This window comes from Eptesicus fuscus, chromosome 20 (assembly GCF_027574615.1).
Source record: "Eptesicus fuscus isolate TK198812 chromosome 20, DD_ASM_mEF_20220401, whole genome shotgun sequence".
Lineage (NCBI taxonomy): Eukaryota > Metazoa > Chordata > Mammalia > Chiroptera > Vespertilionidae > Eptesicus > Eptesicus fuscus.
In genome coordinates, this window is record NC_072492.1 from 42,283,316 (window position 1) to 42,308,166 (window position 24,851).

Genomic DNA, 24,851 nt, shown 5'->3' on the forward strand with positions numbered 1-24,851 from the left:
CTCCCATCCTCTCCCAGTCCCCTCTGCCCCAAAGAACTAGAGGCTCTGGAGAATATGCAGCATTTATTACAAAGCCAGGAGATGCAAATGTCCCAGGGTAGGAGGAGGGTACAGTCATGGCACCTCAGACAACGGACAAGGTGCAAACACAGACAAACCCATTGTGGGGACCCAACCCCAGACACCTAGGTTGTGACAGCGTCTTGCCTCCTCCCCGATCTGACCTATGTACATTGGAAGAAAAGAGGTAGGCAGGGAGCTATGGGGGCCTGCCCCTCAGGGGTGGTCCCCTGACCTCTCGGGATGGAGTTGAGGACAGAGCTTACAAGTGTGTCTGTCTTGTGCTTTCAGCTGCCCCTGAGGCTCTTTCCTGACTGGGCCTCAGCTGGGGGTGGGGAGAGGACTGGAGGGCTGTTTGCCTTGAGCAAAATCTGGGGTCTGTGCTTGTCTGAGGTTAACCCCACTCCACCTCTCCACTCCAGGTCCCCAAGGGGGACTTGATCACCAGGCTTGCTGATGTGGGTTCCTGGGTGGGGGGAGGGGCACAGGGGGTAGAGGGGTTCACAATGCTAGAGCCACAGTGGAATTTCAAGGGCGGAGGCCTCCCATGGCCTGAATCTTCTCTTCCACAAGGAAAACGATGCGAAGGCCACACACACACACAGGGAGAACACGGAAAGGGCAGCACTATCTATGCTTTGCACAAAGTTTCCACTGCAAGGGGAGGAGGTAAGGCAGATACCATCTCCACCACCCACTCGCTCCCCAAAACCAGGGGATAAACTGCGTTTGTAAAAGGCACTGTCTTAGCAAGTCTCTGCACATTCAACATGAGGGGGTGGGGGGCTGGTTGGGTCGGGGCAGGACAGCAGCCAAGATGGGGAGAGAGAGAGAGAGGGTGGACCCATACACAGCCAGTTAGAGTTGTGCCTAAAGCTTTGGGGGCTGGCGGGCCCTGCAACACCCCATCTGCCTTGGGAAACAGAAGGAGGATGGGGCAAAGCTTTACTGAGCCTCAAGTGGCCCCTCCAGTCCACTTTCAGGCACCCCCAAGAATAGAGTAGAGCAAATTACACAAGACCCCTTCAAAATTAACACCCATCCCCTACACACACACACACACACACACACACACACACACATAAAGTTTGTTTCCTGTGGCATTTAAATTAATCTGGTTGGTCCATAGAAAATAAGTATGTATATTTGGTTTTTCCTATGTACATATATATATAGAGAGAGATTTATTTATAAAACCCACCCCCCACCCCTAAGGTGGGAGGAGCTGGGGAAAAGTAGAAGAGGTGGAAACAGAAGCCCAGAAAAAGTGGAGGGGTGGAGAGGCATGGCTGGAAAAGGAGGGAAAGGTCCCTTTCCTCAAGTTAAGGGGGGCACAGGAGCTCCATTGACAGTCATCTTGCGCCCCCTGCTGGTGGAGGATGGCGTCTGCAGGCAGTTCGAGGCGCCCCCGTTGGTAGCTGTGCTGACCCCACTGGCTGCTGAAGGGGGAGTTGGGGAGGTAGGATGGGTGGCTGGGGGCCCATGGGAGCTGGGAGAGCCATGGGAGGGGGTGGCTGGGCTGGGCAGGGAGGAGGAGGTGGCCGGCAGGGTGGCAGGGCTGGGAGCCTTGTCGCTGACTGACTCACACTCTGACGCCCCGCTGGTGTTGGTGCCCTCGGAGGGGGTGGGTGCCGTGGGCAAGGTGAGCCGCTTGCAGGCTGGCTGAACCCGGTACTTGAGGGGGAGAGGGCCGTTCTGCAGGGAGAGTGGGGAGAGAGGCTAACCAGGCAGCCACCCACCTTCACCCCATCACGCCCAAAGAGGAAGGAAGGAAAAGCGCGAGCCCCAGAGAGAAAGACCCAGCAGAGTAGGAGGACCTAGGGCCTAGGGCAAAGCGAGTGAGAGAGCAAGGCCGAGGCCGGGCACACAGACCAGAGAGAACGTGTAAGACCGGAGACTGGAGGGAAGAGAGGGAGGCCAAAGAGCAGAAAGCAACATTTACTCCACAGCCACCAGGCCCTCCTTCTTGACCCCAAATTGGGGCATGTCATCTGCCCAAAGGTCCTTCTTTCCTGAGTGTGGGGGCTCCGGGAGAGAGAGCGCCCGAGGCGGGCCACCCCGGTCAAGGCCAGCTCATGGGACAAGAGGTGAGTTGTCTGTGGTGAGAGCAGGGTGCTCAGGCGGTGTCTGTGGGCACAGACCAATGCCAGACCTGCAGGGGCCCCCGCCCAGCCCTGCTCACCCGCCGCCAGGGGTAGATGTAGGCGATGTCCATGAGGGTGTAGTATTCCTTCAGCGGCTCGTCCTCGTAAAGAACTTCCACCTGGAGGGGGAGGGCGGACACCACGGGCCCAGGAAAGGCCCAGGTGAGAAGGATCTGGTGGAGCGCCGGCTCTCACCCGGCTGCACAGAGCAGTCACCCAGGGAGCTTTAAACAATGCCAACGCTCCGACCTAGGGATTCTGTTTAGCTGGTAAGATGGGAGCCGAGTTTTAAAGCTCCCCACGTGATTCTGACATAACGTTGGGGATCCACGGTCCTAGACCCTGGATACTCAACGTGCTCTGTAGACCAGTGGCATCGGCAGCACCTGGGAGCTTGCTGGAAAAGCAGAATCTGCCGAATCAATCTGCATTTTAACAAGATCTCTAAGGGCTCTCAGGCTCGTTCAAGTTTAAGAAGCAATGCCCTGGAGTTCGGTTGGAATTTCAGACCGGCCTTCCTTCAGCCAGCTGGCCCCAGATAAGACCCTGTGTTTCTGCGTGTGCACACACACACACACACACACACACACACACTCCCCACCTTGTTCCCATGTAGTCTGCACACTGGTTTCAACAGATGCAGACAGCCCCACCCTACTCTTGGTTTCAATTACCTGTCTGCTTGGGCTCAATTACACAACCAAGTAGGCCCTGGGTGACACCCAGCCCGCCCTGAACAATGGCTGGGATGCACATTGTCAGACACACCCCCACGGACACTCACTTTTCTCAAAGGGCCCGGGACGCACCTTGTACTTGCTGGGCACATCCATCTTATTGCGGAGAAACTTGGCGAGATGCATGACGGTCATGGCTGCTGGGCATCGCAGGAAGCGCACCCCTGTCTGCCAGGGGAGAGGCACCCAAGGGCTATGGGCCACCCAGGCACTCTCTCCCAGCCCACGTCCCACGCCTGGGCAGCCCCCAGCACTCACCTTCTCCTTGTCCCCATCTCCATTCTCCAAGGGGCCCTTCTTCTCCTCCCGGTCCCTGGGGGAGGAGACAGGATGAAGCTAGGGAGACCCTGGTTCAGGCAGGATTCCCCAGCACACACATCCAGAAGACCCTCCCCTCCAGGGGAATGGGGCTGGGTGGGAGAAGGGGGTGACCCAGCTCAGGACCCCAAAAGGACCAGGCATAGGACAGACTTGCCTGACAGTTTCGTAGAACTCGATAGAGAGGCTGACAATCTCGTCATCACTCAGAGCCCCCTTCTCCTGCTCCAGGACCTCACCACGGTCCTCATTGGAGCCGTTGGGGACTGCAAAAGGAGAAAACAGGGGCTGCCTAGGATGGGGGAAGGGAGCCCCACCAAGGATCCAGAATCTCAGCGCTCAGTGGGGTGAGCCCAGCCATCCTCTGAGCCAAGGAGATGGCGTGGTCGTGCATGAAGGATGGACAGACAGCCCAGTGCATCCAGCCCTCATGTCTGGGCAGAGCCACACACTCACATGGTCCCAGGCCTGGGAGCACACACACGAACTCACCTTCCGTCAGGGGGTACGCTGCATAGAAATCCCGCCGCCGTTTCATCTCATCTGAAGGAGGGAAGGAAACAGGGTGAGGAGGGAGCAATAGGCTGGGAAATGGGGGGGAGGAGGGGGGAGGGCAGGGGACAGGAGGAGGAAGGGTGTGTGGATACCTTTAAAAAGCCCAGGGACCAATTTGTAGACTATGTCTTGGAGGGTCTTGTCAGATCTGGGGAAAAACATACAGGACCCAATCAACAACCCTCTTACCCCGATCTCCCCAGCCAGGGATCCCACTTCTCACCTCCCTTCCTTAGATTCAGAGCCTGGTCTTTGCCCCTCCAATCCTTCTCAGCTGGATACAACCCAGAGGGAGGGAAGAGGCCCAGGGCTTCCCCCCGACCTGCCACCTTGGCTACAGGAGCGAGGAGGGCTGAGGGACAGAGGGGAGCAGACCCGGAGGCTCGCAGGGGCTGGCGGGGCTGTGCCAGGCCCACCTGATGCTCAGCAGCGGCCGGGTTTTATGGACCTGCACGTCACACATGGGGCAGTACTTGTTGGTCTCCAGGTAGCGCACGATGCAGGTTTTGCAGACTTGGGGGATATGGAGAGAGGGAGGAGTCAGACCCCCCTTTGTAACCAGGCCCAGCCCCCCGCCCCTCTGTTCAGGTTCAGGTCTCCCTTCTCCACCCTGTCCGGCAGTTTAGGCCTGTTCAGAGGGCCAACGTGGTCCTGTTCTCAGAGAGGACAAATGCCCCGGGTCCGTCCTTGGGAGAGGACAATCTTGGGTGTCTGTGTGTGTGGATTAGGCCAGTGTCGTGTGGCATGTACACGGTGCGCCCCAAGTCCCAAGCTCCCCTCGTGGAGTACAAACAACAGCCAGCCTGCTACCCATCTCCCGGGGTCCTCGACCTTTACCCCTGAGGCCACAGTGCACAGCAGGGGCACCTGCGTCTTCAGGGGGAGACATTTCTAGCCACAGAGATTTCAGATGCAAGTCCCTGGAAGAACTCGGGGTCTAAACCTCCAGCCTCCCCTCCCAGGCAGCCTCTCTGTGACCTGGGGACCCCCACCAGTCAGAGACACGTTCACTTTTCAGGGCAGGGTCTGTGCTCTGCCCTGCCCTGGGCAGTGCCCCCCCCCCCGCCCCCGGCCCCGCCCAACCTAGGCAGAAGCGGCCCGTCCTGAGAAGCAGCCCCTCCGCCCAGCTCACAGGAATGCAAGCACTCCACGATGGTGGTGGCGTCGATGAAGTACCCCCCGCAGAGGGCACACATGAGGTGAGGGTTCAGCTCCGTGATTTTGATCCGTGTGGTCCGATGCATGATGCCGGGGAGGGGGTTGGGGGGCCGGGGAGCGTCACCCTGGGAAGTAAAAGCGGAATTAGAAACCCCAAGACCCAACATCCTCTCTGAGGCCAAGGCCCTTCCGCTGTGCCTTGGGTGGGGTGCACGGGAGGGTCTGGTTCGTTTGGGCCCCCTGAGTGTTTCCTGGGTGCCGGCGGCTCTGGAGATTCACCCCACCTTGAGCAGCAAGATCAGCTCCGCCTCAGGAGCAGCAGGAAGGACTGAGGTTAGACCACAGGAAGTACTACCCAACTTTCCAAAGGATGTGGGGAGGCAGGAAAATGGAAGAGAAGCCGAAACCGGTTTGGCTCAGTGGATAGAGCGTCGGCCTGCGGACTCAAGGGTCCCAGGTTCGATTCCAGTCAAGGGCATGTACCTTGGTTGCGGGCACATCCCCAGTAGGAGGTGTGCAGGAGGCAGCTGATCGATGTTTCTCTCTCATCGATGTTTCTAACTCTCTATCCCTCTCTCTTCCTCTCTGTAAAAAATCAATAAAATATATATGAAAAAAACAAAGAAAGAAAATGGAAGAGAACAGACTTTTAAAATGTCTCCATAATCCCAATTCAAGTGAGTGCCAGGAGCTAGGAGGAAACTCAAATAAGCTAGACCTCCAGAAAATAAAAGAAGAGAAAGAATAAGTTGTCTCTGCCCCTTCACCCCCTCCAGATGCAAGGCCCCCGACCTGGTCTTTCTACTCCCTGCTACCCTCCCTCCAGCCCCTCTGCTCCTCCTCCACGCAGCTTTAAGTTTGGAGGGGCACCCCGTCACTTGTTCCCTGGCTCTGCATCCAGCTCCGGCCCCAGAGCAGCAACCTGGACATCTGCCGACCACGCAGGTTCCAGGCCTGACGCTCACGCAAGAAATACTGAGGAGCACGCCGCTCCCCCTGTGCCCGCAAGCACACACCTCCGGACCCCCGGCCCAGGCACACGCAGTTATGTCCCCCCGTGGGCACTGCCACCCGCCATCTCCCGCCTGGTGACACCTCCTCTGCAACCTGCCACAGACTGTCCAGCAACAGACCACAGGCCCGCAGACGCCTGCCAGGCTGGGCGGAGAGCTCCCTGTCCCCAGCCCGGCTCTGGCAGGGCCCGGGAGGTCAGGCAAAGCCCAGCTCTGGCTTGGCTGATGTTCTCACTTCTTGATATAAAAAACATCACAGCTGCACAGAGACGGGACGGCCCCTCCCTCTTCCTCTTTCCCAGAGTAAAAGCCCAAGGGGTGGGGCCTGAGCGGGTGGCCAGGTCCCAACGGCTCCTTTACAACGTACACCGTCCTCTCCTTTCCAGAAGCATTTCTAAAGACACCGCATTGGGTTTTCTAGGACCAGAAATTCACAGCCGGGATCAGCAGTTTCTATAGAGACCCCAGGATGAGTTTGGCCAGGACCCAAGCAGCCAACAGAGGCTGGCCAGAGACACAAAGGCCACACATGGGAGAAACACCAGCCAGCAGGGCAGACAGAGCGGAACAAGCCAGCCAGCCCGGAGAGCCAGCAGGGAGGCAGCGGCCGAGACCCGCAGGCCCAGCCCGAGGCAAGCGGGTCTGGCCACACACAGGGTGGGCTCCTCCTGCCTTCCCTGCACGGGTCCCCCCCTGCACAACGATGTAGCAGCCTTGCTAGGGACTCCACTGTTTGGTCGTTTCCATGGTAACTTCGTCCCTGGCAAGATGCCCAAATATTATTACAACCATCCAGGGGGAAAGAACAAACTCCAAGTGGCCGTCTCCCTGGGCGTGTGTAGTATCAGACGCATACGTGCCGTCTGGGCCTCCAAAGGGACTTGGTATGACTACCTACTTGTCTGTGTCCGTGTCCCAATGAGTCTGTGTGCGTGCACAGGCAGAAACAAGACGTTCTGGGCTCCGAGAATGCTGGGGGGCTCCAGGCTGCTACCCGTGAGTGTCATACCCCCTTCCCTTTCTCTCACATACACACGTACATACACACAAACACCTAGCTCTTCACACTGCCTTGGCCGCCTCATTCACACACTTGTTTCCAGACGCTTGCTGTTAAGAATTCCCACCTACTTGCTGCCAAGCAGACGATGGCCTCAACACACAGGAGCTCCCGGGCACATGGCCATCACCCTCCCCCTCCCCCTTCCATGAGCATTTGTGAGCTTTCAGACCCAGAGTATCCCTCCAGGTCCTTTCTAGATGTGCAAGTGAAGGAAAGAGCTGTGGTGCTTATGGAGGAATGAAATGTTCCTGCAGCTCCTGTTTAAGAAATGAGCCCCCTGCCCAAACCGGTTTGGCTCAGTGGATAGAGCGTCAGCCTGCGGACTCAAGGGACCCAGGTTCGATTCCGGTCAAGGGCATGTACCTTGGTTGCGGGCACATCCCCAGTAGGGGGTGTGCAAGAGGCAGCTGAATTGATGTTTCTCACTCTCTATCCCTCTCCTTTCCTCCCTGTAAAAAAAAATAATAATAAAATATATATTTTTAAAAAAAGAAATGAGCCCCCTGGTGACTCTCCTTGCTCCACCCACCCCATCCCCAGAAGCTCCAGACTGTTACCTCTGGGGCTGGGGAGAAGCCAGGATTGGTTCCTCACCTGATTGCCATGGTTACCTGTTCCCCCAAGGACCTCCTCCCCATCTCATCCCCCCCCACCAGGAAGCCTCAGGGCCCTACAACTGACACCCAATCCTCCCTAGCTGCAACTGGCTGGTGTGTTGTGAGAAGCAGGAGGAAGAGGGGTGATAGGGCTGGACCACTGTCAGCATCATCACTTTCAGAAAGAGGCTGGGAGATGGGAAGAGCCCAAGGGGAACACAGAAGGAGAGACAGATCCAAGAAGCAGAAAAGGGAAACCAAGGGCCATTGGGAAGTGGCCTGTGTGGAGTTCTGGGGGCTCTAACAGGTCAGCCCCAACCATATCCCCACAGTGGACCTGAGTGCCATCACCCACCTCCAATGCCTTCCCCCAACCGGGGGCCAAGTCCCTCCTCCCTCGGTGTCTCCTGTCCCCGCACCACTGACTGTACAGGGCACAACAGCTGGGCGGCCCATGCTTCTGGCCTTGGAGCCCCTGGAGCCCAGGTCTCGGCTATCGCGGCAGGAAAGGAGACTGATCAGCACCCAATTCCTACTCCTCCTTGCCATCAAGCCTGGCATTTGTCTCTCCTCATCCTCAAAGTCCCCTACTAATAAAGACCACCCTGCATCTCTTTGTTTTAGCCAAGCTCTTTCCGGAAGCTCCCCCGAGATTTAGGCCTCTCTTGCTGTCAGGTTTTTTTTGTTGTTTTTTCACTTTCCCCAGCAGAGAGAGCCAATCCCTGACAGCCCAGAGGTCCCTCTGCTCCTCTGGATGCACAGGTGCAGCATTCTTCGCTCTTCTTTTCCTCCAAATGAAATTAGCCCGACTCCCTCAACAGAAAACCTCCAGGTCTTGGGAAAAGTCACTCAAGGTCACACATCCAGGCGTCTAGAATCGCAGAGGTAGAAGGAGTCTTAGAAAGCATCTTGTCCGTCATTTCATTTTACAGATGAAGAAACTCAGAAAGAAGTGGCTTGTCTAAGGTTACACAGTGGCAGTCCCAGGACGAGAAACTACCTGGCTCCCAGTCCAGTGCTCTTTACACACTGGCACGTAGGCCAGTAAGCCTGGCCTTATTCCCTCCAGGAAGGGGGAAAGCCGGACTCCAAGTTCCCTAGAAGACAGACCACTCAGTGAGCCCCCTCGGAGGGGTCAAAGTCTGGCCACAGATGACAATCAGCACACATTCTCACCTTGAAGTACGAAGAGGGAGCAGAGCCCTCATCCCACTTCCATGGTACAGATGGGGAAACTGAGGCTGTCCAGAAGCACAGCGAGCCAGAGTGTACTGTCAAGACTCAGACCGTAGGATCTAGGAGTCCTTTCCTCTCCCAGCGGCGTAGGTGCAGCTGCGTGAGCCCCGAGGATTTGGGAGGAACATGGGCAGTCCACCTGGGAGCACTGTCAACCTCTCAGTCTTCCCTGGATGAGGATCTGCTTCCCCCGCCAGCAGCTTCTGGCCTCCTGATGCTGGGCTCACTCCATCCTCCCTCCCTTCCCCACCTCCTAGCTTCCGAGGATCAAACAAAGACAAAAACCCAAAATATACACACAGAGCCAGACACACCTCCTCCATCTCTCTCACACTCACTACACACAAGGTCAGAGACACAGCACGTGCGCACACGCACACACACACACACACACACACACACAGCCAGACAGATACTTGGCCAGACTCACACACAGACACACCCCACCACACACAGAGCCAGACCAGAGCCCGGCCCACATTTGCCAGATGCATTGAGCCACCTCCACCCCCATCCAGGAGCGCACAGCCTGACATCCATCCCTGGCTGAAACCAGAGCTGCAAACACACACTAGCCTTTTGTGCATCCCTGGTCCACCCAGTGTAAATTATAACGTAAGTCTCCTGGCAACAAAGACAGTGCGGCTCCTGACCTCCCCTCTGGGGGCCAGAGCCTGGAAGAGTGGGGTGGGCATCTGACCTGCACACAGATATAACCTCTTCCTCTTCAGATGGTCTCCATTCCCATGGCAACAGCTCCATCCACCAGGATCTCTCAGGCAAGGCCAGGTCAGCAGAGAGTCCCCTTCCTGCCCTCCCCCCCCCCGCCCCCCCCCCCCCAGGACTTCAACTTGAACCCCACCCAGCTACACAGTGTCTGGATGCTAAGTCCCAGGTCTGCTTCCTGCCTCATTCCAAAGACAGCTCTCAGAACACAACCCCCAACTGCAATTGAGGGAACCCCTGGGAAAACCTCACCACCAAAACACTGCCACAGAGCTGGCTTTATGCTTCTTTTCCAAGTACTCACACCTTGGAACAGCGCGGAAGGCGGAGGAAGGAGAGAAAGGAGAGTTTCAGGAACAGATGCAAACTGCAAGAGGCCCAGAGAAGGAGGCATCCGAGAGAAGTGGGAGACGACCAAGGGACGCCCCCTCCCCGCCCCTCCCCTCCCCCCTACAGGAAGCCCTGGAGAGACTGAGGCAACAGGGGTGAGGGGTGGGGGATAAGGGGTAACTCTTGAGAGACAAAGACCAGGGGCAGCTCCACAATGTGTGCAGGCGGATTCACCACCCGGGCCTCTTCCAGCCATCCGGAGCAATTCTGGGCAGATGGGGGCCGGGGGGGAGGGGGAGAGGCCTGCCTGGGCCCAACGAGAAGACAGGAAGGACAGGGGTGTCTACTCGCCCAGGGGTCCCCCTCCCCGCCAGAGCTCGCAGCAGGAGGACCTGGGGAAGGAAGGGGCAGCCCGGCCCCCCAGTGGGCGAGGGGCCAGTCGGTCAGCGGGGAGGGGGACCCCAGCCAGTCGCCCTCCTGCCTCCGCTGGCGGATCGGAAATGCCGCGGTCAGTCTTCCCCCGCGTTTCCATGCCACCCCCTCGGCCCCGGCTGCCCCCGGAGCTGGGTCAGAGGATCGGAGCCCCCAGTTACCGGGGGGCCGCTCCTCGCTTCCCCAGAGCCAAACTTTCCGCGGGGCCCAGCTTAGGTGGTGGGGGCGGGGGCGGGGCGCCCAGTCCCGGGATGGGGGGGAAAGGGACCGGCTGGGGGAGGTGCCGAGAGCACCGGGACCCGGGCAGGAAAGAGCGCCCTCCCCCGGCCCCGCAGCAATAAGAAAGCATGTCCCCTTCCTCCCGGCCTCAAGTCTTTGCACGTCCACGACGCCCGGGTGTCCCCCGAAAAAACACAGAGAGCGACCCCTCCCCGGGCCGAGGGGGGCAGCGGGGGAGAGCCAGGGCGGCTCCGGGTCTTGGGGGAGGGCCAGCGGGGCCGAGACCCACCCCACACGGAGCCCCAGAGCCTTTGTGGATGCTCGGACCCTCCCCCTCGCCACCTCGGGAGCAGGTTTGGGACGGAGCGGAGGCACAAAGAGGGGGTGGTCCAGGGAGACGCCAAATCCCCTGTTCCAAGGGGAATCCGCTTCGGCCATCTTGGAAGGGAAAGAAGGGAGAGGGGGAGAGAAAAAGGGGAGAAAGCAAGGCGGGCCGGGCGAGCTGGATCGGGGCTGGCGGGGGTGGGACGCGGACCCGAGCAGCAGGCCCGACTCGCAGCGCCCTCCTCCCGCGGGGACGTGGGGGGGGATGCGCCGGCCCCGTCCCAATCCCCGGACGGCGACGGGGCGGCGGGAGGAAAGGGAAGGGCAGTCCGTGTCCGCTTACCTGGGTTCGGGGTCTGTGGGTCTCGGGGAGGGGGGGATGGGAGGGAGGGAAGGGAGGGGAGGGGGACCCCAGCCGTGTCGCTCGCTCGGGCGGCGGGAGGGGAGAAACCTTCGGTAAGAAAGGAGTTTGCGAAAGCGGCTCGGGGTGGGAGGAAGAGAGGGGAGGGGAGGGGGAGGGGATGGAGGGGGAGGGGAGGGACCGGGGCTGGGGGGGGGGGACAAAATGGCTTTTTTCCTCCAGACAAGAGTAGGTCCCGCCCACTACCCACCCACGTGACCTCATTCCTTTAGGGTGTTTGCGGAGAGGGGCAGAGGAGGAGGGGGGTAGAGGCTATCGCGGCTGCCCCCCCCGCCCCCGGGCACCAGGCCCCCCAAAGTAGGACAGCCCTTTACCCTTCCCAGACAGCCCCGACCCTGGAGAAAGGATCCTCTTCTCTGCAGCTCACTCCTCCGCCCAGAAAATGCGTGTGCGCCCCCCACCCCCTGACCCGGCGATCCCCACCCCTAGTTGGGGCGCCTAGAAAATGGTGAAATCAAGGCCGGGCTCCGCGCAATGAGGCTCGGGTTGCGGTCCTCCCGCCCCGGCGAAAGGGCGCTGGGCCCGGGCGAGGGACGCGACGCCTGCACGTCCACGCGCCCGGGTCCTGCTCGTTCGCTCCAACAACGTCCCTTAAACAGCCCCTGCGCTTGGGCGCGCGTGGCCTCCCCACGCTCCTCGCCGCTCTCGGCCGCCCGATCGCCGGCTCCGAAACGCAGCCCCCGGGCCCCCAGCCGGGGCGCCTCGAGGGAGCACACCGCCTGGGGACGGAGGGAGAGGCGGCCGCGGGGGGCCGGGGAGGAGGGCGGTCTCGGGGGCGCGGGGCTGGGTCGCTGTGGCCGAGCCTGGCGCCCCGGGTGTGGGGGAAAGTGGGACACCACCTGGGCGGGGAGACTCAGGCCCCAGGCCCGGGACACCAAACCGGGCCGAATGCGAGAGGCCCGAATCAACTAGAAACCCCGGCGCTGGGGCCGGGAAGCGGGCCCGCGCTTTCCCCGCCTCGCGCTGGTCCCCGCAGGTTTCGGCGCGGTGGGTGCGCCTCCTCCCTCCTGGCGGCCGCGACCTTGCACCCGCCCAGGGTGCGGGCTCCCGTCCCCGGTGGATCCCGCCACGGGTTTGGGGGGGGGGGGGGGGGGAGGACGAGGAGGAAGGCTTGGACCAGCCGGGGAGAGCGGGGAGACGGGTGGCGCCGGGGAAGCTGATCGATACTACGTTTCGGCGGCGGCCGCGGGCCTGCCTCATTAAGACGGTCGATCCGCTTATTCGTTCGTCAGGATTTATTGGGATGGTCGCTGTGTCTGTCCCTTCAAAGAGCTCGGTCGTCCGGCCAGAAGCGCCATTAAGTGCGCTGGCGGTGGCTCGCTCGAGTTAGCAAATGAGGAGACGAGTCTTCGGCAAGCTTCGGGGCGCCTGCCTCCCCCTCCTCCCCCTCCTCCCCCTCCTCCTCCTCCTCCGACCCGACCCGAAGCCGGCGTCCGCGGACTGCATGCTTTCCACTCGTTGGCCAGAGACCAGGGTCACCCTTTGGCCGCCAAGTGACCCCAGCTGCAGCCTTCAGCCCACCCTGGCCGAATGGGGGCGGGGAGAGGGGTTTCCGCCCGGAGCGGGGTAGTCTGAGAACCCCAGGGAGAAGGGCCAGGGGGGGACCTGGTCCCCTGCTCCACACTGTTGGCACGCAAAGACCAGGAGTTCGCCGCCCCTCTGGGAAAGGGGGTTCGGTTCGGGGGATGGATACACGCACTGTCCCTAGGGCAAGGGTGTCGCCTGGACCTTGGGCTCTGCCAGGGAAGACCCAGGCATCCTCTTCTGTCCTGAAGTCGCCCTTTGGGGAGGGGAGCGCAGCAGGAACTCTTGGTCTGCCACTCCTTTTGGGCTGGAAGATCCGGAGCCAGAGAAAGCCGTAGGGGCTTCGGATATCACAGTCCCTCCCACAGTGCACACAGCATCCAGGGGCTGCCCTTGGTTGTGTGTGTATAGGGGTGAGGGGGGGGGGGTCTGCTACTATCTCTGAGTCCTGCTGCTTTGATCCCGGAGTGCTGCTGGAAGGGATCACCGTGCTCACCTGGGATCCATTCACTTGTTCCTCAATTACCAAGCGCCGGCCAGGAGCAAACCACAAGACAGAAGGAACGTGCTGAAGACCCCATTACCCACTTTCATCATGTATGTCCTAGGCAACAGGTCCCCATATCCCTGGCCTTACTGGTTTAGCAGGAGAATCTTCCCACCCAACCTTCCCCACCTCTGAATGTGTCCAGTGTTCGGACAAAGAAGCACCTGTCATGTGTCAATGCAAGTGCTGTGCCAGGCACGGGGCACAGAACGCTGATGAGCCGGGCTTTCCGGGCAGGGTACTCACAGACCGATGGGGGCAAATCCGGAGGGTTCCACAGCCTGTCTGGTTAGCTCCCATGGCACTGTGTACCCTCCGGTGTCCCCCATCAGCGGTGTGAGGGCTGGGTAGGGAGGGTGCGCACTGGCGAGGGCTTTCGGAAGAGGCCTCTGGGAGGCCGATCTTGAGAAGAGACCAGATATGGAAGAGAATTGCTTGAGAGATCCTTTGCTTAGCTCTTTCGTAAAAGTGGAGGCTCCTACCCCATGCCCTCGAATGTGCTTCTGGGGGAGGTCAGGTGCCAATGCTTTATCTCAATCTTAGTTGTAGTATCGCATGTGATTCTCTACCTGACAAGTACTCATCAGAGGAATCCGCTTACAGAGGGCAGGAACCCTGGAAATCTGGGTGCTTATTTCGGGCACATACCAAGAGCCAGGTCAGCTCCCCTTGAAGATGAGAGTGGCCCCTCTCAGGATTGTATGACTGCCTTTCCTTCTGTCCCTTTCCTTCCTTTCCCTGTGCCTGCCTCCCCAAAACAATGTCCTTTGTCAGTCTCTACTGCTATTTCCCAATTCTCACTTATGTGGGTGTATTTCTAGGAAAAAAACAACTGTGTTGTTGTTTTCCTTTTTCTAATGCTTCTCATATTAACTGCTCTTTTCCTTCTCTCCATTTCCTCTGTCTTCCTTCCTCTGACCTCGCCTATTTCCTCTGTCAAATCCCCTCTTTCTGTGTCCGCCTGTCACAGCGATGTCCTCCCTTTCTCACCTTCCTCTTCATCCCTCAGCTTGTTTCTGCCTTTCTCTCACACGCTTTCTTCCCTTCCAAGTGTAATAGTTCGAGATGGTAACATCGACTGAGACCGACAATGGAAAACTCTCCAACCTCCACTGGAAATTCGTTCTTAATCCTACTAAAAAATGCAACCTGGAACGTATTGGTATTGCCCGGTGAGACAAAAATCTGTCTGTTATTCCTGCAGCCCAGTTTTGGGGCAGAGTGGTAGAAGCAAGCGCCAGAGAAATTATCCCATCACTGAGCAAACAACAAATTTTCAATCACAACGACCCCGTGATGTGCTCTAGAAAAAGTGTATCTCTGCCATCTCAACGCCAAATTTAGGATTCCAGCAGTTGGGGTAATTACGCCGAGGAGGGAGGAAAACAGAGCGTCCCTGGGTGGGCTCGAACCACCAACCTTTCGGTTAACAGCCGAACGCGCTAACCGATTGCGCCACAGAGACTGTAGTGGCTGGTGAGGTGGCGGTGAGTCGAGTCAATAGGAGTGAGCTTGCGACGAAGCAGAAGTCAGAACGGAAACCCTCGCGGAGGTGCCAAAGCGAACCCGAGGGAGAAAGGGGAGGGTCTAGATTCGCAGAGGAAAGCTGGCCGGACCGGCACGCCTTCCTCCATTGGCTCTGGAGGGGTGGGCGCCGGCTGCCTACGGATCTTAGCTAAGGGAAAGCTCGGAACGTCCCTTTTCAGAGTGACCTGAGATTTGGGATACTTGAAATCGACCCCAGAGCAGAACAATGTTCGGCCTCCAAACCTCCCCTTTGCGGCTGAACCCCTGCAGCTGAATACTCGCGACGCCCACCTACTGCCCTCCCCTCCTCGCATTATTAAATATGCACTTAATGGCGCCTCTTCAATACCAGGCACCATTCTAGCTCAGTTAATATCCAGAGCCTAATGCCTGGCACACAACAGATGTAAGGGTTTCTGGAATAAATACACGAAACAAGCTAAGATGAGTAATAAGCTCGACAAGCAACACTGTGGCCCTTCCGCGGCGGCTGCGGCCGCGTCTCTACGGCTTCAGCAGCCCCAGTGCACGCAGATCCAGTCTCCCGTCTCTCGGGTCCAGAGACCAGGTCCGCCGCGATCCCAGCCTGCACCGCGACGCCAGGTCCTTCCGCACTCAGCGTGACTTTTCACTTTCGCTTTACGGCCTCGGGTTTGACGTCTCAACCAAACTTCCCGTGCTGGTGACTGACAGAGATGTTCAGCCAATAGAAAGCCAAGATGTCCCGGAAAGGTCGGCCTTTCAGCCAATAGAGAGAGAACAGCGAGAGTGGTTGCGCAGTGAGGTCCGGAGCGGGTTTGCTGGAATTGTGGCGGCCGGAGGTCCTACTACACCGCAATCATGGTGAGTTGGAAGCGAGGAGTAGGGACTCGGGGTAGCGATTGAGAAACGGGGGTCATGGGAGATTTGGGAAGCGAAGAGGGCCTGGTGGTGGACTGAAGGAAGCGGCTCAAATTTGAAGGGGAGCGGTGAGGACCATGGTGGGTGAGGTGAATGCGGCTCCTCGCAGCCGGGCAGGGCTGATTGCAGACCCGGAGTTCGAGGCCTCCACGCACCTCCAGAGGGGAGGACTGTGTGTACAGGATCCTCCGGGTCAGGGGCTGGGCCGGGCTCTATGGCCGCGTTTGACCTCTCGCGCTGAGCCCTTCCACTCTGTCTGCCCCAGTCTATTATGTCCTATAACGGAGGGGCCGTCATGGCCATGAAGGGGAAGGACTGTGTGGCCATCGCTGCCGACAGGCGCTTCGGGATCCAGGCCCAGATGGTGACCACGGACTTCCAGAAGATCTTCCCCATGGGCGACCGGCTATACATCGGCTTGGCCGGGCTAGCCACGGACGTCCAGACCGTGTAAGTGTCGGGGACCCCCGCCCACACCCCGGCCTCTTCATGGACCAGCCTTGCCTGGCGTCGTGAGTGGCCTGGGTTGTCGGTCACCCACCAAAAGCTCCAGTGAATGTGAGTCTTGGCGGGACACCATAAAGGACACCGTTGTATCCTAGTGACTTACAACCAGCATTTACTCTGTGCCTGACCTGCGTGGGTTCATTTCATGACCTCACTATGGTGCCGTCCTATTTTGCAGGTCAGGGAACCGAGGCTCTCAGAGAGCATCTTGCCCAAGATGCAAGCTAATGAGGTTCAGCCAAGATCCCACACAGGCCCCTCTGAAGCGAAGGCCTGCGCACTCAGTCTTTGGAAAACCTAAGGTCTCGTTGGGAGACAAGGCAGGCATACAGAAAGAGAACTGACTCCGGTGCATATTAGCTGCTAGATTAGCTGCTGGTTGGCAGTGGTTCTGTGATTTGAGACAAGGGAGGGTCTGGGAGATGACACAGGTAGCTGTTGGGACCGCCCAGGTGTGCTCGGTATGGTCCTAATGGGGTGGTGGTGGTGGGAAAGGAACTTGGAAAGCATTTCTGAGAGTTGTTGCTGGCCAGCCGTAGTGGCTACTTGGGTATTGTGAGGCCAAAGAACCCTTCATTGAGGTTGTGGTTCCTTTCCTTTATCTTGACTAGTGTGTAAACTACTTACCCGGCATGTAGGCAGTCCAGAGATGTTTTAAAGATGGTTTCTGCGTTGAGCCTGTTGACTGACGTGTAGGAATTGGGAGGACTTATTTTAGAGGGAGGTGACGACTTTGATTTTGACACTAATTTTGAGGGGACAAGGCATGCCAAGTAGAAACATCTTGTGAGCATCTGGGGTCTGAAATGGTATCTCCGGGCTGGAGAGGTATTGGTGAGCTGTTAAATCTGTGGGAACAGATTTTGGAGAGACAAAGGGGGGGAAATAAGCTGAACGCCATCCTTTTAGCAGCGGGGTGAGAGGAGAAGCCAGAGGAAAAGAACGGAGATGGGGTTTCCGGAGGGAAGGTGTGGTCACAGGGGACGGGCCCTGCAACAAGCTGGTGGCCTAAGAAGCCGCGGCTCCTGGACTTTGCCTCTGGAAGACCGAGAGACCAGTCCACTAACGTGGGTGGACGCATGGCAGCAATGTCCTGTCCCATTTCCCTTAAAGCTCCCTACGGCTCCAGAACATAGAACGTGGAAGTTCTTCCTGAGATCTGCCTGAACCAGCCGGCTTTTTCCCGGTTCTGGTGGAGTCAGGAATGACAGCGGCGAGTTCCAGTCTGAAGGCCCCCATCAGCTTCCTCTCTCCAGCCACTGCCGTTCTCCCACACCCTTTCCTTTTCTTCGGGAGGTTTTCCTCACCGAGTCTGCTTGCTTGTGGGCAGTAATGGCTCGTTTTGCGAGGCCTTTGCTTCCTCACCTGTAAGATGAAGCTGAGGTCGTGTCTGAGGCTCTTTGTCCTGGGGGCCTGTGGCTGGCTCTTCGCTTTGCGTCTGGCAGGGATGGCATCAGTCTGCTCCCTGCAGGGGCCCGTTCCTGGGCTCGCAGATGGCACTGGAGGATTTGTGGCCTTTTGTTCTTAGTTACTTTCCGGTCCCTTCGTGTGGTGGCTGCTGCTGAAGACATATCAGACTTGGCAGTTTTCCAAGCACCTTGTCATATGCCCATGCATTATCTCACCGCCAGGTGATTTACTTTTTCCTCGTCTTGTGGATGAAAAAATTAAGGTGGAGGATGAAGGCTTAGCCCAGGTCAGCTCTCTCAGTCCACTGCTTCTTCTGCTGTGCATTTTAGTGGGTTTGATTCCAGTCAAGGGCACATGCCTGGGTTGCGGGCTCAATCTCCAGTAGGGGGCATGCAGGAGGCAGCTGATCAGTGATTCTCTCTCATCATTGATGTTTCTATCTCCTTTGAAATCAATAAAAAATGTATATGTTAAAAAAAGAAGAAGGGGGGGGAATCTCTCCTCTAAAAAGTATGGCGGGGGCGGGGGAAGGTTATTAGAGTGGTGTGTCCAGGTGTTGTGTTGGGCAAGTCCTGAAACATGGACATGAGGTTGGACTTCCGGTGAGAAAAATCCCTGGGAGGGGAAGAGGGGAGTCATGGCAGGGCCGAGATGTGTGTCTTCCTATGTACCTCCTACTCCACAGGTTGGGCACTCGGGGACATTCGGCAGTGGCTTACTAATTCTGCTCCTTCTACAGTGCCCAGCGCCTTAAGTTCCGACTGAACCTGTATGAGCTGAAGGAAGGTCGGCAGATCAAGCCTTACACCCTCATGAGCATGGTGGCCAACCTCCTGTATGAGAAACGGTGAGTGGAAATATAGCAGGTCCTAGGATGACATTTTGTTCAACGTCGTTTTGTAATAACAATGAGTGACATAGGAACTTGTTTGTATCAGTTGGTCTATGGCACAATTGGTTTCATTATATATCATTTCGCTTAAAGTCACAGGACCTATCTATGATGTAAGTGAGGACTTCCTGTATGGCCCGGGAACCTTTGATTCTTTAAGTAGGCATGTAGGAGAGTATGGTGCCCAGGAAAGAGATCCCTCCTCATTCTCCCATTTTTCTTTTTTTTTTTTTTAAAAAATATTCTTATTGATTTCAGAGAAGAAGGGAGAGGGAGAGAAAGATAGAAATAGCAACAATGAGAGAGAATCATTTTTTTTTAAAATACATTTTATTGATTTTTTGCAGAGAGGAAGAGAGGGATAGAGAGTTAGAAACATCGATCAGCTGCCTCTTGCACACCCCCTACTGGGGATGTGCCCGCAACCAAGGTACATGCCCTTGACCGGAATCGAACCTGGGACCCTTGAGTCCGCAGGCCGACGCTCTATCTATTGAGCCAAACCGGTTTCGGCGAGAGAGAATCATTGATTGGCTGCCTCCCACAGCGTGTGCCCTTGACCGGAATCGAACCCGGGACCTTTCAGACTAAGGCTGACGCTCTGTCCACTGAGCGAAACTGGCTAGGGCTCCCATTTCTTATATGCAAGACAACATCTTTATTTTAGGGGTCTGTTTTCTGTGAGCCTGACCACCAAATAGGAAAGAAAGGGCTATTGCAGAAGGTAGAGAATACAAATAGAAAAAAAACTTGCTGCTAGGCAACAGAATTAACGCCCCCAAAGAGTGTCCTGCAGTCTTGCTGCCAGGAGCCACCCTTACTCCAATGCTAATTCTGTGACATGGATTCCCTGGAATAGCAGGGAACCTAGGAATTGGGTGGAGTTGGAGAAAGAACCCACAGGTACTTTCCCCACCCACCTCTGGACAAAATTGGGTGGCAAGAGCACATGTTAAGCTTTTTTTTCTTTTCGAAACGTTTTATTTTTAGAATTTATTATTATTTTTTTAATATATTTTATTGATTTTTTTTACAGACAGGAAGGGAGAGGGATAGAGAGTTAGAAACATCGATCAGCTGCCTCCTGCACACTCCCTACCGGGGATGTGCCCACAACCAAGGTACATGCCCTTGACTGGAATCAAACCTGGGACCTTTCAGTCCACAGGCCGACGCTCTATCCACTGAGCCAAACTGGTTAGGGCTTAGAATACATTTTTATTGATTTGAGAGAGGAAGGGAGAGGGAGAGAGATAGAAACATCAGTGATGAACCACCACGGTGCATATGGTAGGCCTGCCTGGTGTCCCTCACCAAGGCCTCCTGAGCACAAGGTCATTTCCGCCATGATAGGCACAGTGCGTTCCTAGCGGTTTGGTAAAAAATTAACCCAGAAATAAATCACATAAAACTTACTGAAAATGAAAAAAACAAACATCAGTGATGAGAGAGAATCTTGGATTGACTGCCTCCTGTACTGCACGCCCGCACTGGGGATCAAGCCCGCAACCCGGCCATATGCCCTGAACGCGAATCGAACCGTGAACTCCTGATTCATAGGTCGACGCTCAGTCACTGAGCCACGCTAGCCTGGCAGGACTGCCATTTTGTTTTTAGGCATAAGTTCATATCCTCAGCTGTGAATTGTCTGCTATATATGGTAACCACGTTTATCAAAATCCCACATTGAGAAAAGCTTAACGAAAGATTTCTTAAACTGATTCAAATGAGGGGGGGGGTGTCTTATAAAATTATAAAATTTAACTCACATTAAGGTATATATTTAATGGCTCATGTTTATTGAAAATAATAAAAAGGCATCGAGGCCCAGCCACTGTTGCTCAGTAATTGAGCATCGACCTATGAACCAGGAGGTCATGGTTCGATTCCCGGTCAGGGCACATGCCCGGGTGGCAGGCTTGATCCCCAGTATGGGGGGTGCAGGAGGCAGCCGATCAATGATACTCTGTCATCATTGATTGATGTTTTGATCTCTCTCTCCTCCCTTCCTCTCTGAAGTCAATAAAAATACAAATAAAGGAGATTTTCCCAAACAGGCCCTCTGTTTTCCTCCCTGGGTCTGGGCCAGGGCCTTGTCTGACTAGAGCGGAACAGGAAGGTACTTGTTCTTAAGTTCTGGTTTCTCTCTGCTCCTGGCCCTACAGGTTTGGCCCCTACTACACTGAGCCGGTCATTGCTGGGTTGGACCCGAAGACCTTTAAGCCCTTCATTTGCTCTCTAGACCTCATTGGCTGCCCCATGGTGACTGACGACTTTGTGGTCAGTGGCACCTGTGCCGAACAAATGTATGGGATGTGCGAGTCCCTCTGGGAGCCCGACATGGTGAGTCGGTGGCATGAAGTGGGGCTGGGATCTGAGGTACCCTCCTCTCCTTGACCATCAGGGGGAAATGTGTTTACCTTGCAGATATTGGGGGAAATAGTGTGGGAAGGGGAGAAAGCCACAGCTGCTGAGCCGGAAACTCCATCCGCCAGGGCCTTGGTGTGGCCTGGCTGGCTCCAGGGACCCCAATCAGATATTTGCTACAACAAATAATTCCTCACATTGGGTTTTCAGGGTTCTCACAGTCATTCATTTAACAAACATTTAACAACATGTAAAGTGTAGGTTTAGAGGCAGCTCAACAGAATGGGTTCTGGGTTGGAATACCAGCTCCACCAACCACTTAATTAGTTCTCTTCTTGGGTAATTTACTTCTCTGCCTCCATCTCCTCAGCTGTAAAATGGGGGTAATAATAGAACCTGTCTTATACACGGAGGTGGAGGAAAACACGAGAAGATGGAAACAGTGCCTGGCAGTGAGGGTTGTCTGCTGTGCCGGCTTGGTCAGACTCTGGGGAACCCAGGTAGTCTGTCTGCAAGGGCTCTGCAGCCTAATGAAGCAAGGCAGACACCCAAATACTTGTTAAAGCGCGTTTGCTAGGAAGAGGGGGGAAGAAAGGGCCTGGTTGGCAGAAGGAACAGCTTGTGCAAAGGTGTGGGAGAGGCCCAGTGTTCAGAGCTCGCTGTGGCTATTGGAGTGTGAGTGGGATGTGGGGTGAGATGATGAATGAGCGTGAGGTTGGGATGAGACTTTGAAATACTTAGAACGCCATGCCCAGGAGTTTGAACTTTTTCTTCTGGTGTGGTGTCAAGGGCAGTAAGGAACCTTAGGGAACCAGAGGCCTGCACGTAGGAGGGACAAGCTATTGTGGTCACTGGCAGGAGGCTCTAAGGTCCTGAGCAAAGACTGTGGCAGTGGGAGGGTGGGGCAGCCATAGTCTAGAGGACTTGCTCATTTAAAATAGAAATGAGGGAGGTGGAGATATTAAGGACTCCTGACTTTTCTAACTAAACCAACAAAGACAGAGAATGAAGAACAGGTTTGGGTGGAAATGTGTTGTCATGGCTGAACGGGTTGCGTTTTGAGGTACGAATGGGACCCCCAGGGGGAGAGTCCATCAGACAGCTGACAGAGCACATGGGAGCCAGATAGGGAGTCTTCTCCCCCATTTTACAGGAGAGGAATTGAGGCTTAGTGAGGGAAGTCTGACTTGCCCAAGGTCACACTGCTGACTAGTGGAGGAAGTGCAGGGCTTGAACTTGCCCTTATAGAACCCTGCTCCCTTCTGGGGCCTTTCACTTCAGGCAGAGGAGGGCCACAGCTAGGGTCCTTGGGCCTAGAAAAATAGAGGAGCCAGACCACGTTGGAGTCCGAGGTTCTGGGGATTGAAAGGCTTCTGCTCCGTTGGCAGGATCCAGAACACCTATTTGAAACCATCTCACAAGCCATGCTGAATGCTGTGGACCGTGACGCAGTGTCAGGCATGGGAGTCATCGTCCACGTCATGTGAGTATGAGCTGGAAGTCCAGAAGCTTTGCAGACACTTCCCTCTTCCCTCCCGCACAAACACCCCATCGCAGCCCCCTGGCAGGTGCGGGATAGCAGAAGTCCCTAAAGGTGGCAGCTGGGAGCCTACCCAGGTTCCCCTGGCCTCCGTCAGGTGAGGCTCCATGACCCCGAGTCTCCCCTTGTTCACAGTAGATATTTCTTTCTCCCTTTAAGTGCCCCCAAAAGCTCAGGGACCTGTGTGGTGATGAGCCACAGCAGAGCTACTGCAGACAGCTTGAAATACTGGGTGGCTCCCTCATCTCCCCCAGTTCCCACCAGTGTGCAACTCGATGTGTGAAGCACTACGCCCTGGGAACTATTGTCCTGCTCTCTGACTGCCATCCCCTTTTTCCTCTTAATTGTTTGGGGCTGTCACCAGGAACCTAACTGGATGGAATAGGTGCCCTCCCAACTGCTTCCCTTAGGTACAACCCAGAACAAGTATTTGGACCCTTTGTTATGGGGTAGCCTGCTTAATCACCGTGAAAAACAGACTGGGGCCGACAGAACGTTATGTCCCTCCGTGAAGCCCACCACATGTCCTCTAGGCCCGGGGGAGCCCTTCCTTTCTTTGGAGGGCTTCTCAGTCCAGCCCTGAGTCATCTCAGCTCCTGATGGACCACCTATGGGGAGCCGCCACCAGTCTCCCCACTTCTCCATTCTCCCCTTCCTCAGCACAGGCTGAGGACACAGGCAGACATTAATGTACGTGAGAAAGACAGTTACACCCAGTTAGGACGCCACTTGTTCTGCGGTCTTATGATTTTCTCCCTCTGCAGTGAGAAGGACAAAATCACCACCAGGACCCTGAAGGCCCGAATGGATTAACTCCCGTTTCCAGAGCCCACGGTTGTTTTTGTGTTTTTTTTAAGTAAATGTTTTTCTTTCACTCCTGTTTCTTTGATCTCTGTCCCAGGCTGGGAAGTTACAAATAGCTACTCAGGGTCTAGCTCAGCCCGCAGGTGGTCTTGACTTACAGCATCTCCACTGGTATACCAGAGGGGATAATGTCTACTCATCATCTGAGTGCCTGTTATAGGCCCTGCACAAGTGCTTTACACATTTTGGTATTTAATCATCAGAATGACTTAAGGTAGTTAAATAACTTGCGCAGGGCCACTTTAGTAAGTGGTGGTGCAAAGGTGTAAAAACCCACATTCCGTTTGCCTTCAAAGACTAGAATCCTTTTCACTCAACTCAACTAGAAACCCCTTAAATCTCCTTTCATTGTTTCAGGAAGAAATTTGGCCGAGTACCCACAAGTACTATCCTGTAGATCCGTGTTTCTTAACCTTGGCTGCACATTAGTCACCTGGGGAGCTTCTAAAACAGATACTTTGATCCCATCCCTCAAGATTCTTATTTAATTGGTCTTTTAAAGGGGCCTGAGCACCTGTCTTTTCTGAGTTCCCCAAATGAAAGAGTCTACTAGTAGGTACAACACAGAGGTACTTGTTCAAAGCCAGCCTTGTAGCTGGTGTGTCAGGTGTGTGTGGTTCTACACAGCTGCAGAAGGGAGGGCGGGGTCTGTCCATTTCTCCATGTGCGTGGGGACAGCAGCTCACAGACCAGCTCCAGTGCCTTGCTCTTAACCACATCTGAAAGTGGGTGACCAGAATCGGGTCTTTCTCCAAACTCAAGCCATACATTAATTTAGCCCAAGCAGCCTCTGACACTGGGACTACAACCTTTTAATTTTGAAAAAAAGAAATGAAAGGCTCATTTCTCAAAGGACTCACACATAACAGATGTGTACACAAAGCTTTTTAAGTTTTATTTTCCTCGGGTTGAAGATTCATCGTAACACGCATGCATTTTAAAACAGTAACAGGGTCTCGAACTGTTCCGAGCAGACATTAGACAAGCACAGGGGCTGAAAATTCCTATTTAAAAAATGGAAATTGCAGTGGGAAATGGAGGTCACACACATATGGTGGGGTGATAGTTTATCCTGCTCCCCCCCCCCGAAATTGAGTCTAGACTTAATTCACATTTTTATTACAATGACCGGACCTGATGCTTGGGTGTGCTGAGCAGCACCAGGCCTTCCCCCAAAGGTGGTTGGTTCCTACTTCCTCCTGAGCAAGAGGAAGGGGCTCCTCTGGAAGATTCCTCTCCAGCCTCCGAGGGTCTCAGCACAGCCCGCTGGGAAAGCCAAGTCTCTTCCCTTTGGAGGCACCCTCATGAGTGGCGCATCTCAGAGGGAGGGGAGGGCCACGGCCCTGCCCCCTCCCACCGTGCAGATGGCTGGTACATTGAGGGGCAGTTACTTGAATGTTTTCCCTTTGATTCCTGTGCTTAGAGTGGACTCGCCCTCCAC

General features: G+C 55.9%; 2 protein-coding genes and 1 non-coding gene across 10 annotated transcripts; 1 reads left to right on the forward strand and 2 right to left on the reverse strand.

The window, feature by feature from the left end:
* Nucleotides 1–52: 52 nt before the first annotated feature.
* PCGF2 (polycomb group ring finger 2) lies at nt 53–11,825 on the reverse strand. 8 transcript variants are annotated; one of them, XM_054709810.1, is made up of 11 exons: nt 11,255–11,334; nt 4,947–5,097; nt 4,231–4,327; nt 3,907–3,962; nt 3,752–3,802; nt 3,417–3,525; nt 3,200–3,254; nt 3,014–3,109; nt 2,243–2,323; nt 1,647–1,755; nt 53–224 (listed from the first exon to the last, which is right to left on the reverse strand). In XM_054709810.1, exons 2-11 carry the CDS (start codon nt 5,056–5,058, stop codon nt 115–117), a joined length of 876 nt encoding a protein of 291 aa, XP_054565785.1. In that variant the 5' UTR covers nt 5,059–5,097; nt 11,255–11,334; the 3' UTR covers nt 53–114. The 8 variants fall into 8 exon arrangements, with proteins under 8 accessions (XP_054565785.1, XP_054565782.1, XP_054565781.1 ...); XM_054709807.1 differs by having other exon boundaries at nt 55–224; nt 2,989–3,109; nt 11,255–11,336; XM_054709806.1 differs by lacking the exon at nt 53–224 and adding an exon at nt 1,183–1,499 and having other exon boundaries at nt 2,989–3,109; nt 11,255–11,335.
* A 2,969-nt stretch (nt 11,826–14,794) lies between these two features.
* TRNAN-GUU (transfer RNA asparagine (anticodon GUU)) lies at nt 14,795–14,868 on the reverse strand. The gene has a single exon. It is a non-coding gene; the product is annotated as a tRNA-Asn (tRNA).
* Nucleotides 14,869–15,666: 798 nt separating this feature from the next.
* PSMB3 (proteasome 20S subunit beta 3) lies at nt 15,667–23,420 on the forward strand. Its single transcript, XM_008153784.3, has 6 exons — nt 15,667–15,773; nt 16,096–16,280; nt 18,487–18,594; nt 20,805–20,982; nt 22,395–22,489; nt 23,311–23,420. The coding sequence occupies exons 1-6, from the start codon at nt 15,771–15,773 to the stop codon at nt 23,357–23,359; spliced, it is 618 nt and encodes a 205-aa protein (XP_008152006.1). The 5' UTR covers nt 15,667–15,770; the 3' UTR covers nt 23,360–23,420.
* Nucleotides 23,421–24,851: the final 1,431 nt, after the last annotated feature.